The sequence below is a fragment of the Salvelinus sp. IW2-2015 genome, linkage group LG8, assembly GCF_002910315.2.
Source record: "Salvelinus sp. IW2-2015 linkage group LG8, ASM291031v2, whole genome shotgun sequence".
NCBI classification, from domain to species: Eukaryota; Metazoa; Chordata; class Actinopteri; order Salmoniformes; family Salmonidae; genus Salvelinus; species Salvelinus sp. IW2-2015.
The window spans coordinates 33194440-33210333 of NC_036848.1; the positions used below are offsets into that span (position 1 = coordinate 33194440).

At 41.3% G+C, this 15894-nt stretch overlaps 1 protein-coding gene across 1 annotated transcript; it reads right to left on the reverse strand.

The window, feature by feature from the left end:
• Positions 1 to 11238: 11238 nt before the first annotated feature.
• On the reverse strand, positions 11239 to 14325 carry LOC111967768 (5-hydroxytryptamine receptor 7-like). The gene is made up of 2 exons (XM_023993109.2): positions 13844 to 14325; positions 11239 to 13345 (listed from the first exon to the last, which is right to left on the reverse strand). Exons 1-2 carry the CDS (start codon positions 14323 to 14325, stop codon positions 12589 to 12591), a joined length of 1239 nt encoding a protein of 412 aa, XP_023848877.2. The 3' UTR covers positions 11239 to 12588.
• Between the last annotated feature and the right edge of the window lie 1569 nt (positions 14326 to 15894).

Sequence of the window (15894 nt, forward strand, 5' to 3'; positions counted from 1 at the left end):
GAGCAAGAGGGTAAGTAATAATATGGGGATGAGGTAGTCGGGTGTGCTATTTACAGATTGGCTGTGTACAGGTACAGTGATCGGTAAGCTGCTCTGACAGCTGATGCTTAAAGATAGAGAGGGAGATATAAGACTCCAGCTTCAGAGATTTTTGCAATTCGTTCCAGTCATTGGCAGCAGAGAACTGTAAGGAAAGGCGGCCAAAGGMAGTGTTGGCTTTGGGGATGACCAGTGCAATATACCTGCTGGAGCGCGTGCTACAGGTGGGTGTTGCTATGATGACCAGTGAGCTGAGATAAGGCGGGGCCTTACCTAGCAAAGACTTATAGACGAACTGGAGCCAGTGGGTTTGGCGACGGATATGTAGTGAGGGTCAGCCAACGAGAGCATACAGGTTGCAGTGGTGGGTAGTATATGGGGCTTTGGTGATAAAACTGATGGCACTGTGATAGACTACATCCAGTTTGCTGAGTAGAGTGTTGGGGGATATTTTGTATCGCCGAAGTCAAGGATCGGTAGGATAGTCAGTTTTACGAGGGTATGTTAGGCGGCATGAGTGAAGGAGGCTTTGTTGCGAAATAGGAAGCCGATTCTAGATTTAGTCAGTATGTGCTACACCTTTGCTGGTTGTTATCTCATTGGTGGGAAGGTATTTCAGCTGGGCTGGCCTAGGTGCTATTTAAGAGTGGCAAACAATCATTTTGTTTTGCTCCACCTTTTTGGTTTGCTTCCTGTCTTGAAGTTTGGTGTGGGTTTTTCTTTTGGTTGGCCTCAACTTAGGCACATTTTGTGGGCGCTCATGGCGGGTGTCTTTTAGGTCCCAATTGTTGTTGCTGTGCAACTTTCAGCGGACACCCTCATGAGTGTCTTTCAGAACCCCTCATAAAACCCCATCAGTTTCGTTTTGGTTGTTGTTCAGTGATTCTTTGTTTGTTCTCCCTTCTGTCTGAGCAACATTATTTGGGAACGTAACAAGTTTTTATTTGCGTTCTGCCCGTTCGTTTTTAGAGATTCAGAACTAGCCAAATTAACACTGAATGCAGCCAAGCAGCAAAGCGGGAGATACTTTTTAAATGTCTATAGAAGTGCGGGCAATGTTAATTGTTCATAGGACACTAGCAACATGCCCTGTACATTTTTTGTCTAAACTAGGTCGCCTGATATTCAAACAAGACACTGCAGGCAGTGCAGCACAGACGCCCCACCACACTGATTAATGTTTTTGTTGACACGTTTGTTGCAGTGGTTATATGATCATCATCTGAACTTGTTAATGCGGAATTGGACACTGGTGGGGCCTTGGGGGGGGGGGGGGGGGTCTGTAACAACCTTGTCATGCTGTCTGGTCTGGGGTCTGCAGCAGCCTTGATGTTCTGATTAGGATTCCACAGGGTGTGTGTGAGAACCGGCTGGTATGTGCTGTGTGGAGGTCCTCCTCTGATCGGCCCAGTTTGCTATGGCCTCATTAAAATGACACGCTAGTGATGAAGACGTACTACTTTCCATGACATTGTTTTAATTTACTGTACAGATTTGATATGTACCTTTTATCGGCAATGTCAACGTGGTAAAAACAAATCTTATTGGTAATGATATAAGACATATAAGATAGTAGAGCTCATCTTTGAAGATCTATATTTGAGCTTGGTGGCCTACAGTGTCTCAGTTGATGGGGCTGTCCAGAGACCTCAATGAAATAAGAGTGTGGTAATATACACTGAAAAAAAATATAAACGCAACATGTAAAGTGTTGGTCCCACGTTTCATGAGCTGAAATAAAAGAGGCCAGAAATGTTCCATATGCACAAAWATATTATTTTTCGCATATTTTATGCACACATTTGTTTACATCCCTGTTTGTGAGCCAAGATAATCCATCCACCTGATAGGTGTGGCATATCAAAAACTGAATAAACAGATTTTCCCCATTGTGCTGGGAAAAATAAAAGACCACTCCAAAATGTGCGGTTTTGTCACACACAGATGTCTGAAGTTTTGATGGCTGACTGCAGGAATGTTCACCAGAGCTGTCGCCAGAGAATTGAATGTTATTTTCTCTACCATAAACTGCCTCCAACCGCAGACCATGTGTAACCACGCCAGCCTAGGACCTCCACATTTGGCTTCTTCAACTGCAGGATGATCTGAGACCAGCCACCCGGATAGCTGATGAAACTGTGGGTTTGTACACCCGAAGAATTTCTGCACAAACTGTCAGAAACCGTCTCAGGGAAGCTCATATATGTGTGCTCGTCATCCTCACCAGGGTCTTGACCTGACTGCAGTTCGGCGTTGTAACATACTTTAGTGGGCAAATGCTCACCTTCGATGGCAATTGGCATGCTGGAGAAGTGAGCACTTAACAGATGAATCCCAGTTTCAACTGTACCGGGCAGATGGCAGACAGTGTGTGTGTGGCATCGTGTAGGCGAGCGGTTTGCTGATGTCAATGTTGTGAACAGTGCCCCATGGTGGTTATGGTATGGGCAGGCATAAGCTACGGACAATGAACACTATTGCATTTTATCGATGGCAATTTGAATGCACAGAGATACCGTGACGAGATCATGTGGGCCATTGTCGTGCCATTCATCCACTGCCATCACCTCATGTTTCAGCATGATAATGCATAGCCCCATGTCGCCAGGATCTGTACACAATTCCTGAAAACCGAACATGTCCCAGTTCTTCCATGGCCTGAATACTCACCAGACGAATCACCCATTGAGCATGTTTGGGATGCTSTAGATCGACGTGTACCGTATCTGTGATCAACAAATGCATATGTGTATTCCCAGCCATGTCAAATCCATAAATTAGGGCCTAATGAATTTATTTCAATGAACTGATATCCTTATATGAATTGTAACTCATGCATGTTGTGTTTATATTTTCGTTAAGTGTACTTCCAACCAGGCATCTGCTGGGCAGGCGAGACGACATAATAGCACAATTAGATCTGTGATCTCTGCTATCCAACATGCATAGCAGGACCTTGAAATACACTGAAGGAGCTATAATTTCATTTGGTTCTCAGTTGATCATGCCATCTAAAATAGATTAGTGCCTGATTACCCACCATTGCTCCGCATTTGACATTGAATTTGCATGAAGTGCTATTGCCATGAGGAAATTATTATGTTGGAACAGTACATGTCATTGTTCTTTCTCTGTCTCTAAATAGGGTGAAATAACTTGTCTTATTTGACTGATCGCAAATCTGAACTATTCAATCTAGTCTATCAGTCCCTTGTGTATTAAAATAAGTCATCCAATGAATCCTGTTTGCACCTACAAGAAAAAAGCGATGAAAATGTATAGATTTAATTCAATCTCATCTCCAAGTGTGACGAATTCAATACGGATGAAGTACGGCTTTTCTGAGTGCATTACCTTCAGAATTTTGCTGTCAGCTGTTTATCCCTGACTTTTGTCACTTGGAATTAATCACATTGTCACACTTCCTCTCAATGTCCCCCAGAGTCCGCAGGGCAAAGGACAGAGGTCTGGGTGGCAGTGAGACACTGGACAGATGGACAGACACAGGGAGGCCTGGGAGGTTTCAGCCATGTTACATCATTTACAGAGATTTCTATCCATTTGAGTAATGGTCAAGTAATGGTCAATACATAACCCCTACATGTTGTCCACAGTTCACAGAAGGTGCTGCTACCAGMCTGTTCCACCCACACTCATCCAATGGTAATGATGCCGATGACGGATTGCATGTACACCCTCTATCTGACGATCCTAACACCCAGTGTCACCTTCTTCATTCTCCACCTAATGAGAATCTTCAGCGAGCTTCATGTCCAATTTGTGTCAGAACTCCGCTAGTGGTGGTCTATTAATACACAGGTCTGCTTCTCTAAATGCATGGGGGAATATTCCACTGGACTGTATGATTTATTGGACCTGAGAGTCTTTTGTCTCTGAGCGCCACGGCCCTGCCCATGTTTACCTCACCATGGGTGGAGGGGAGTAGACACTGCTTCAAGACATGGCCCACGGGAGCACCATGCACCACGTGTCTGCAGGATTTTTACTTAAATTAAGCCCCAACTTCCCCTCTACTTCTTTTTTTTWAAAGTCTAATTATAATAAGGTCTGATTTATTAGGATGTTGATTAGACTGAGAAATTAGAGCATAAACGTCTACCCTAGAAGAGGATTTTGTGATGCTGCCTGCCCCGTGGACATTCCATCTCTGCCCTATAAAGTGGAAAGGTAAATTAAAAAGGATATTCCAGCAAGGATGCGAATATGCAAAAATCCACCTAAAAACAATATGCGCATTTTCCTACCAGAGATGTTTTTCCATCAAATTGACTTGTGGATAAAAGGCTGTGCATGATGACGTAGTGAACATAAAAAAACTAATTTGCGGTTAAATTCCCATGTACCAAAAAAAAMAACAAGTTAAATGGGGCTTTCATCGCATTTTCAACTCTAAAGATGATTTTCTCCCCCCCCAAAATTGTTATATAGCAAGTATGCCCACTCTTGTATTAGCACATGCGCTCTAGCCAACAGCTCACAGATACAGTGCAGGTATAGCCTATATGAGATTATTGTGAACAAAAGAGCAAGAATATTTGTATTGGTCAAACAGCAGCCAATCATCGATGATCATGTCAGCAGAATATGTCACCCTGCACTTTCACCTTCACCACTCTGTGAAGTTCATCATAACTTCAAATCAAATTTTATTTGTCAAATGCGCCGAATACAACAAGTGTAGACCTTACTGTGAAATGCTTACAAGCCCTTAACCAACAATGCAGTTTAAGAATTTGAGTTAAGAAAAATATTTGCTAAATAAACTAAGGTAAAAAATGTAATAAAAAAAGTAACATAATAAGATTACATAACAATAATGAGGCTATATACAGGGGGTACCGGTACAGAGTCGATGTGTGGGGGTACAGGTTAGTCGAGGTAATTTGTACATGGATGTCGGGGTAAAGTGACTATGCATCGATAATAAACAGCGAGTAGCAGCAGTGTAAAAACAAAAGGGGGGGTCCATGTAAATAGTCCGGGTGGCCATTTGATTAATTGTTCCTCAGTCTTATGGCTTGGTGGTAGAAGCTGTTAAGGAGCCTTTTGGACCTAGACTTGACGCTCCGGTACTGCTTGCCATGCGGTAGCAGAGAGAACAGTCTATGACTTGGGTGACTGGAGTCTTTGACAATTTTTTGGGCCTTCCTCTGACACCTCCTAGTATATACAGTACTAGTCAAAAGTTTGGACACACCTACTCATTCAATGGTTTTTCTTCATTTTTACTATTTTCTACATTGTAGAATAATAGTGAAGACATCAAAACTATGAAATCACACATATGGAATCATGTAGTAAGCAAGAAAGTGCTAAACAAATCAAAATATATTTTATATTTGAGATTCTTCTAAGTAGCCACCATTTGTCTTGACAGCTTTGCACACTCTTGGCATTCTCTCAACCAGCTTCATGAGGTAGTCACCTGGAATACATTTCAATTATTAGGTGTGCCTTGTTAATTTGCGGAATTTATTTCCTTCTTAATGCGTTTTAGCCAATCAGTTGKGTTGTGACAAGGTAGGGAGGTATACAGAAGATAGCCATATTTGGTAAAATACTAAGTCCATATTACGGCAAGAACAGCTCAAATAAGCAAAGAGAATCGACAGTCCATCATTACTTTAAGACAAGGTCCGTCAATCCGGAAAATATCAAAAACTTTCAAAGTTTCTTCAAGTGCAGTCGCAAAAACTATGAAACTGGCTCTCATGAGGACTGCCACAGGAATGGAAGACCTAGAGTAACCTCTGCTGCAGAGGATAAGTTCATTAGAGTTACCAGCCTCAGAAATTACATCCCAAATATATGCTTCACAAAGTTCAAGTAACAGACACATCTCAAAATCAACTGTTCAGAGGACTCTGCGTGAATCAGGCCTTCATGTTCGAATTTCTGCAAAGAAACCACTACTAAAGGACACCAATAAGAAGAGACTTGCTTGGACCAACAAACACGAGCAATGGACATTAGACCAGTGGAAATCTGTCCTTTGGTCTGATGAGTCCAAATTTGAGATTTTTGGTTCCAACCGCCGTGTCTTTATGAGACGCAGAGTAGGTGAACGGATGATCTCCGCATGTGTGGTTCCCACCGTGAAGCATAGAGGAGGAGGTGTGATGGTGTGGGGGGYGCTTTTCTGGTGACACTGTCAGTGATTTATTTAGAATTCAAGGCACACTTAACCAGCATGGCTACCACAGCATTCTGCAGCAATACGCCATCCCATCTGGTTTGAATTTAGTGGGACTATTATTTGTTTTTCAACAGGACAATGACACAACACACCCACAGGCTGTGTAAGGGCTATTTGGCCAAGGAGAGTGATGGAGTGCTGCATCAGATGACCTGGCCTCCACAATCACCCGACCTCAACCCAATTGAGATGTTTGGGATGAGTTGGACTGCAGAGTGAAGGAAAAGCAGCCAACAATTGCTCAGCATATGTGGGAACTCCTTCAAGACTGTTGGAAAAGCAATCCAGGTAAARCTGGTTGTGAGAATGCCAAGAGTGTGCAAAGCTGTCATTAGCAATGGTTGGCTACTATAAAATATTTGTTAAGACCTTTTTTTGTTACTACATGATTCCATATGTGTTATTTCATAGTTTTGATGTCTTCATTATTATTCTACAATGTAGAAAATAGTAAAAATAAAGAAAAACCCTTCAATGAGTAGGTGTCACGTCTGCTCTCGCATCACTCACTCCTATCATCTATTACGCACACCTGCCTTCCCTCGTCACGCGCATCAGCAATATTGGACTCACCTGGACTCACTCATCATCTGTTTATTACCTCCCCTATATTTGTCAGTTCCCCAGCTCTGTTCCCCGCTGCTGCATTGATTGTCTTTTGTTTGTGTTACCTGTTTGCTGACGCTGTTCCTTTCTCATTCCATGTCCGTTATTTATTAAATGTTTTACTCCCCGTACCTGCTTCGTCTCTCCAGCGTCATTCCATGTGACAGTGTGTCCTATCTTATGACTGGTACTGTAGGTCCTGGGTGGCAGGAAGCTTGACCCCAGTGATGTATTGGGCCGTACGCTCTACCCTCTGTAGCGTCTTACGGTCGGATGCCGAGCAGTTGCCATACCAGGTGGTATGAATCAACTTTCATCTGTAGCCTAATCAACTGAATGCTTTCATCACATGACTCCAAGTTTACTTCAATATGATTATTAAATAAATATTTGAGCATAAAAGCGTTTCCACCGACATTTCTCACATAATTTATTTACAGACACCAAAAGATCCCACCCTGTCTGGCGTATTTTGTTTTGTCGACTTTTGGAAAGTTTACCACCAAATTTTCATCAGGCCTGTCATTACTTTTTATCCGACATGTACTTTACTCGCACAAAAAAATTGGATGGAAACCTTGTTAGTAGTAACGAGCAATATCTTATTTTTCCCACAGAGAGGATTTAATGTGGCATGCTATTTCATGAAATGCCATTTGTCATACTGCAGTTATACCTTGAATGTGCATATCTGGGCTGGAATTCAGAGTGTGGACTGTGGACCAACCGGAATTCAACGTTTTGGGCTCTTTAAAAGTGTTAATGATTGAGAATTATTAACAGAAGTTTAAAAAAGGACCCGCCAGGTAGGGCAATTTCTCAAGAATGCAATGTCCATCCAGCACTCCCACCCACTATCACTGAGCATTACCCCTCAAGAGGCACATGAGGAAACAACCTCTGTCCTTAACTCAATTCTGTGGCTTTCCTTCTCTCTGTAGTACTGGTCAACTTAGCATTGGGTCATTGAAAAAGGAAAAATTATTGGGTCATTTAAGAGGATGAATCAATCAATTTTTGGGGATAATTCAAAGAGATTTATGGTGCAAGTGCATCTAGGAACAAGATGAACAATAAACTCAAGGTCATTTTTTTCACACCTTGGTTCCATTATCCTCACTGTCTCAGTGATGCTACTGTCACTGTAGCCAAAGATACATTTCATTTACTCAGAGGGCACAGTCCCTGATATCTGCTTGAGCAATAAAAGGCCGGAGAGAGTACAAAGCTTGCTTATTGTCAGAGACAGATTCATTGTAGTGGCTTCAACTCGAGCATCAAATCAAATCAAATTTGATTTGATTATCATTTAACCTCTATTGCTTTATTATTGTTTGTCCTCATGTAATCCCACTGCGTGTTCCTCTCTGTCTTTCCTTTGGAAAGGTAAGTGGTCTTAATAGCTCTCCCATGCGGTTTTCAAGTTGCGGTAATATCTTCTTGCAGTTCCACTGTCTCATCATGATGCATGATGCAATTGTTGTTTTAAGGTCATATGTGCGTCAGTGGTAGCTCTGTTCACAACCTAGCACGGGAGAATGGAGGTATCTAAAATTCTCCAGCAGATTTGCTATTTATTATTGATGATCTATAGGGTGCGCCACAGGATAATAACAATTCTGTAAATGAAGCTGTCCCTCACTGGTCTATGATTCAAACCTCAAAACAAATGCCACTTTAAAGAACCAGCCAAGCCAATTGCTTTGGAAGCAGTGATCCATGCGGCAGCTGAGTCCCCTGAATTCATTCCCCCTCAATCTGAGACTCATTATACATCCAGTGGTCAAAAACAAAGATACCTCACCAGGTGAAAGCTATGATCATTTATGGATGTCACCCACTTCATTTCACTTCATTCAGTGTAGATGAAGGGGAGGAGACMGGTTAAAGAATGATTTTTTTTAACCTTGAGACAATTGAGACATGGATTGTGTGTGTGCGTCTTTCAGAGGGTGAATGGGCAAGACAAAAGGTTTAAGTGCCTTTGAACGAGGTATGGTATTTAGTAGGTGCCAATCGCACCGGTTTGAGTGTGTCAAGAACTGCACCGCTGCTGGGTTTTTCACTCTCAACAGTTTCCCGTGTGTATCAAGAATGGTCCACTACCCAAAGGACATCCAGCCAACTTGACATRACTGTGGRAAGCATTGGAGTCAACATGGGCCAGCATCCCCGTGGAACGCTTTCAACACCTTGTACTGTAGTCCATTCCCCGACGAATTGAGGCTGTTTTGAGGGAAAGTGCCCACGTCTTACTGTTACAGTCAGCACGACCACCGCTTGTTGATTTACTGGCAGCCATCTGTTGTTGTGCCTGACGAATGGAATGAGAGGCACCTGCTTAGTCTGACTCTAGTCTGCGCCCTCCCCCGCCTTTCTCCCAGCAAGACAATTAATGCCTTGGTTCTAATAATTATAMTAATCTCCTCTGGTGAGTACAGCTCTGCCCATCACGTTTCCACATTAAAGCTTGTGACCAGCAGTCCTATCAGATGGTTGTGTGGAGGGACAAGAGGAACATGCTGATCACCTGTGGGAGGAGAGATCTATGATCCTCTGGTCTTTTCTAGTACATTGTGTTCCTTTTGGTTCTTCAACATTTAGATACGTTGTTTGACTAGGCTTTGGCATGAAACAAGCACGTCACTGTCAAATGACCAACATGTAGAATTGTAACATGATGTATTGACTTAGTGTATTGATGTAAAATATAAACCATTTCAATGCAAAACTATGAGGCAAAAAAAATGAATGCTACCAAAAATGTTAATCAACACATCAGTACATACTGTGCAACGTGTTCCTTCTTGTTATTACACAAGTCGAAAAAAGCTGATATAAATGAACAAATGAACAAACTTACATGGTAAATTTAACCAAACGTCCATATCAACAACTGTTATACTATTCAGCTATAAGTAGGTTACTAACATGAATGTGTTGCATGACTTTCTGATATTGGTCAACATTCTATACATAATAATTACAATTTCACATGGTTTCGAAGGTTGTTCCTTGAACACACAATAATTTACCTGTTACTCAATACACAACTGGAAGCATGACTCACCATCTGTGTCGGATGTTGTTAAACTCTGACATTTTWKTTTTTTTWAACCAAGTACATTACTCACACGAACTTTATGCACTGAGAATGATTTCAATTTCAAGTACCAAATACACAGAGATATATAAAACAAAATAACATGACAGCATCATTTTGTCCTGTCACAGTCGTGGACTATTATTTGCCCTGTCATCAAATACAATAGTGTGCTATGTTATCTACAAATGTTATGTGCATTTCAGTTAGGGCCGGGACGATACTAGTATCACAATACTCGTTARTATCTTGGCAAGGAAACAAAACACAAACCGTATTTAACGGTTTTAGGAAAACAGCCCTAATGTTGGAAACAAACATCATTATGTTGTCATCCAGAGTYATATTTATTTATTTTCCAAGCTACAGCACACAATAGTTTCAGGAGTTAAAGCTGGAACATGTAACTTGTTGGGCGACATGACCAAATATTTTTATGCTTCCCATTTTTAAGTTTTGTTTTTTACGTTCKGTTTTGTACCCCAGCTTCAAACACAATATTTTTAGCAACCAGGAAAAGGTGGAGCAATTTCTGCATAATGCACCTTTAAATTCCCTCTGTTAGAGTGAAATTAACACTCATTSGTGTAAAAGAACCCCAGTGTTGGTGTTAATAACCAGAGTTATTGTTTTACACTGTGGAGAGTAAAACAGTCCCATCAAAACCACAACCATCATTATCATATTTCCCAGCATGCTATGCAGGCAGTTTTTTTGTGGATTGTTTTAATATCTGTGTTTTTGCATGTACATTGATTGATTGATTAATCTTATGTTATACAAAGATAAATAACATACATGTTTCTAAACTAATCCAATCAACTAGTTKAATTTATTGCACCCATTAGTGAAATGGTTGTTCCGGTCTATATGGTTTAGTTAGTCTCCTTTTTTAGATCTCTTAACCCCAACCTGGTCTAAGACCAAACACAAGCAATTTGTTACACCCGCAATAACATTTGCTAAACATATGTATGTGACAAATGAAATTTGATTTGACTCTTTTGTATTATTCTGTATCTGAGGCACACATTTGGTATGATAGGTTGCGTTCCATATGTTATGTATTCATTTGTGGATGTCCATCACCCATTTGATATTATGTGGTTCTAATTACAATTCGTATTATATGTTGCGAATTTCAAAAATTTACCAGATGTTACAAATTTGAAAAATGTATGATATGTTATGAATTCTAGCTAGGTGGCTAACGTTAGCTAGCTTGCTAACGTTAACTAGGCTAGGGGTTAGGGTTAAGGTTTAGGAGTTAGGTTAAAGGGTTAAAGTTAGTGTTAGGGTTTGCTGAAGGGTTAGCTAACATTTGTTGCAAATATTATAGCCATTTGTTGCAACAAGTTGTTGCAAAGTTGTTTAGGTTGCCTGATGTTCATGTTTTACGCCCACTCATCCCGTGTTATATGCCCGACCAACCACCGTCCTTTTGTTTTTGCATTAAGTAACCATCTGTCTTATGTAACCATATCAAACGTAACATATCATACTAAACAGAGTGTCTCARATTTACATACAGAATAATACGAAATGCTCTGAGACCAGGTTGCTAACCCTGGTAGTCATTCTGAATGCAGGTTGAGGGTAAATAGAAATTCCAACTGTTGGATATCCTAACTGGCTGAATTTAAAAAAGGAATTACACATGACTTTGCCAGTCAGCATAATTGGACTTGCAGGCCTGATGTGGCCTGTAATTTGTAAACCAGGATTTGTTAGCGTAAAACTAGGCCATCATATTAAAGCCTTATGATATATGTAATGTATTGTCATAAAGTTAATTTTTTTATTATAACAGGTCTTTAAGAGGAAAGAATTCAACAACCATGTCTTTGTCACTAACAAATACAGTCATGGGTGGTAACGCTACAATTCAATTGAAAAGAAAAGGCACAATGGGAAATATGCAAATTAGGCTTTACACCAAATAGTGTTAAAACAACACCCAAAATCACTTACTGTAACAGTGGCACGTGTAATGAAATGTTAATATTTTATAATATGAATTGTTACATTAACACTCAAAATGTAACACTACAATCAAAGTACTTTTTACACTCTGTAGAGTGGGACTATATGTTATCTGAGGTAGTGTTAAAATGAGGTCTTTAAGTGAAATGAACACTTCAAAATGTACTGTGTATAACCTGACAAGATGTGGATCTAATGTTCTTGTGTGTGCCAGGTATGAACAATAATGTCAGTTATTCTATACACATGCATGTAGCCTTCTCTACTCATGAACTGAATAGGATTCCTCAGTCTAGAGTAGTTTTTTCAACCCATGGTCTGTGGACCTGTGGACCACAGATGGTTATCTGCTCCAATTTAGTCATATGTCAAGCCCAAGTTTTCATTTAAACCAGGGTTGTCAAACTCATTTTGCGCCTCATTTTTGTAATTTTGATGCTCCCTGACTGTTAGGCTTTCGTTTTGAGGATTGTTAACAAGATGGACAGAGTGAAGAGACTGTAAAAATGTAGGTACATTGAGGTTGTTTTTTTACTCAAACCACCCACAGGCCGCAGTCGTATGTTTGGCACCCTGATCTAAACCATAGTTTGCCGGTCCTTGTGTAGCAAAGTGTTAGAGAAGTTTAARAAACACTGTTCTAGATCTCCAGATCTGGTCTCTCAGCCAGTTTGATGGCCTCGTGCATGCTGGCGGCGGAGAGTTTGCGGTTAATGTTCCTGTACCTGCAGAGCAAAATGTTACGGTAGGTGGTCCTCAGGTCCCTGTTGAAGAAGGCATAGATGAATGGGTTGATGAGGGAGTTGGCGTAGCCCAGCCAGAGGAGAAACCGTTCCACCCAGAGGGGAACGCAGCTACACTCTACCCCACAGATGAAGGGCCTGGCCGTGGACATCAGGAAGAAGGGCAGCCAGCAGACAGAGAAGGCCCCCACAACGATCCCCAACGTGGCGGCCGCCTTCTGCTCCCGCTTGAAGATGGAGATGTTTTTCCTGTCGTTCTTCAGCAGACGAGAGAAACTGGCACACTCCTCCACCTCCTTCTGGAGTTTCAGGGCCGCTGCCACGCAGTCAACACTGTTGCGCTCGTCCTCCGCCTTGGGGAAGCCTTGGATGGTGTGCTTGGCGGCGCTCACCTTGGCTGCTCGGTAGATGCGGTAGTACATCATCAACATCACCGACATGGGGATGTAGAATGCAACGGCGGTGGAGTAGATGGTGTAGCCCACGTCTTGGGTGATCAGACACACCTTGTCATCGTTGACGTTCTGGGCCCAGCCAAACAACGGGGGCAGGGTGATGGAAGCAGACAGCAGCCACACAGACAGAACTATTTTGGCCATGCATCTCCCACTCTGTCGCACAGGGTAGGTCAAGGGTTTCGTTATGCCTAGGTACCTGTGACAGCAAAGAGATTAGTTAAAAATATTGTGAAGTCTCTGATGAAAGTAATGTGAAATATAGCACACACGGGATAGTATAGATCAAGAGGTGTCCAACTGTCTTCCTGGAGAGCTGCTGTGCAGGCTTTTGCTACAGCCCTGCTTTAACACACCTGATTCTGCTAATCAAGATCCTGATGAGCAGCTCATTAGAAGCAGGTGTGTTAAAGCAGGCTTAGAGTAAAACCCTGCACACCCCAGTGACTCTCGAGGAGGAGGGTTGGCCATCCCTGGTATAGGGTTGGGTATACATATGATAATCCATTCTTAATTATTCATCAATGGTAGAATAAAAAAATGTACGCAAGTACTTTGGTGTTAATTGCTGTTGACATATATATTTTTWWATAAATTAGACTAACCTGCATAGATAATGGTTTTGGGAAAAAATCAAAAACATTTGCAATAATGAAAGATTTGTTGGTTTATCATTAGGGACGGCATCTTGACTCACCTGTCTATGCTTATTACACACAGGGTCATGATCGAAGCAGTGCAACACATCACGTCCATGGCAATGAAAACGTTGCAGAACACCTGTCCGAAGATCCACTGCCCCCCGATGAGGTCCGTGATGCTGACAAAGGGCATCACCGCCACGGCTATGGACAGGTCTGCCACGGCCAGAGAGACAATTAGATAATTGGAGGGCTGTTTCAGCTTCTTCACAAAGCACACGGATATCACCACAAGTAAGTTCCCGCAAATAGTGAACAAAGTGAGCACAGTGAGAACTCCTCCGATAAGCACCTTCTCCACATTCCCGTGGCTAAGAATCTGCTCCCCGCAGCTGGTGTCATTTTCCGTGAAGCTCAGAGTTGGCAAAATTGCGATGGTTGTTTGGGGCGCTCTCAGCAAACGAGGATCCATCCCCGCTGTAGTCATGCTGGTCCTGGCCAATTCCTTCATCAGGTCTTTGGTCAAATATGATCTCATAAGATTAATARTATTTCATTGGAACCATTCTTATAATGCTATTAATCCGTTATTAATAATGCATTGAGTACCCATCAAATCACAAAGATAATTTCCTCCCAACTAAATTGATACCTTTGTCTTTTCCACAACTTYCAAATGACCAGTCCCGGTAGGCCAGTTATCCATCCACCGGTGCCAAATCAGCAGGTTAATGGGATAGAGTAGAGTAATAGGATAAACAGACTCCGGTTAACAAGCTTGGTTTGTAATACATTGTCAAATGTAATGCGATTCATTGGTCATCATCACCCGAGTGGCTACCGCAGCAAAGAACTCACTGAGAAAATGTTTTATTGGCGAAAGGGAATATACCGGGATGACGTCAGAAGAACCCGCGTAGATGTAGCCTAGCCTGGTTGGACATTATTCAATCAAAATAAAGTGTATTCATAGGCCTATCACAGAATTTCATGCTTTATTTATTTATTTATACGGAGCAACACATTTACCAAGTGGGTGTGAGAGAGAGATAGTACAGAAGTGGGGAGGGGAGGGGGGATGGGGGCGATTGATACACTTTGAAACACATCCTTTGGCGCCATCCTGCGCCATCCAATATCATTTTTTTTTTACACATACATTTATATAGGGCATATTATAGCCTATTTAGGATTAATCTATTTTAATGGCAAGGGGCAATTTGGGTAGCCTAAATCTATAAATGTAGTCATAATCAAATGTAGGATAGCTATTTTTTCTATTTAAGTTTTTGAAAAATATACTGGACACACCTTTTGTTCTAGCAGTACTGGGTTCTTATTAGGCCTACTTGTAGGTAGGATACAACACAGCCTATAATTGTAATTAGGCTTTTTGCATTGTTCTTAAGTAGACCTAGAGTGTAACAATGTAACATAATTAGCCCAGTTCCTGATAGGCTACACTACAAGAATAATTACACAGTAATACACTGTTAATTTAGCGTAGTCAGTTCATCAAATCAAATGTTATTGGTTGTGTACACAGATTTGCAGATGTTATCGCAGGTGCAGCGAAATGCTTGCGTTTCTAGCTCCAACAGGGCAGTAGGCCTAATACCTAGCAATAATAATTTTCAAAAACAATACACACATAATCCCCCCCCCCCCMAAAAAAATAGTTGAAATTAAGAAAGATCAGAATGAGCAATGTCAGAGACTACGTGTAACAATATAACAGTAACTGATTTGGGCAAGGGAGACAGCAATAAGAGTCATTTAGAAATGTAATAAACCAACCTGGTCTCAGAGGATTTCGTATTATTCTGTACATAAATCTGAGATTTCGCATTTTATGTACTAATTTGTAGATGTCCATCAATGATATGTTACAAATTACAATTCGTTTTATATGTTATGAATTTGCAAAACGTACATTATCTTACGAATTTGTGAAACCTACAATCGATTACGAATTTGCTAAACGTATGATATTTTAAAAATTTGCAAAACATATGACATGTTACAAAAACTAGCTAGGTGGCTAACGTTAGCTAGGCTAGGGGTCCGGGTTAAGGTTAAGTTTAGGAGTTGGTTAAAGGGTAAGGTT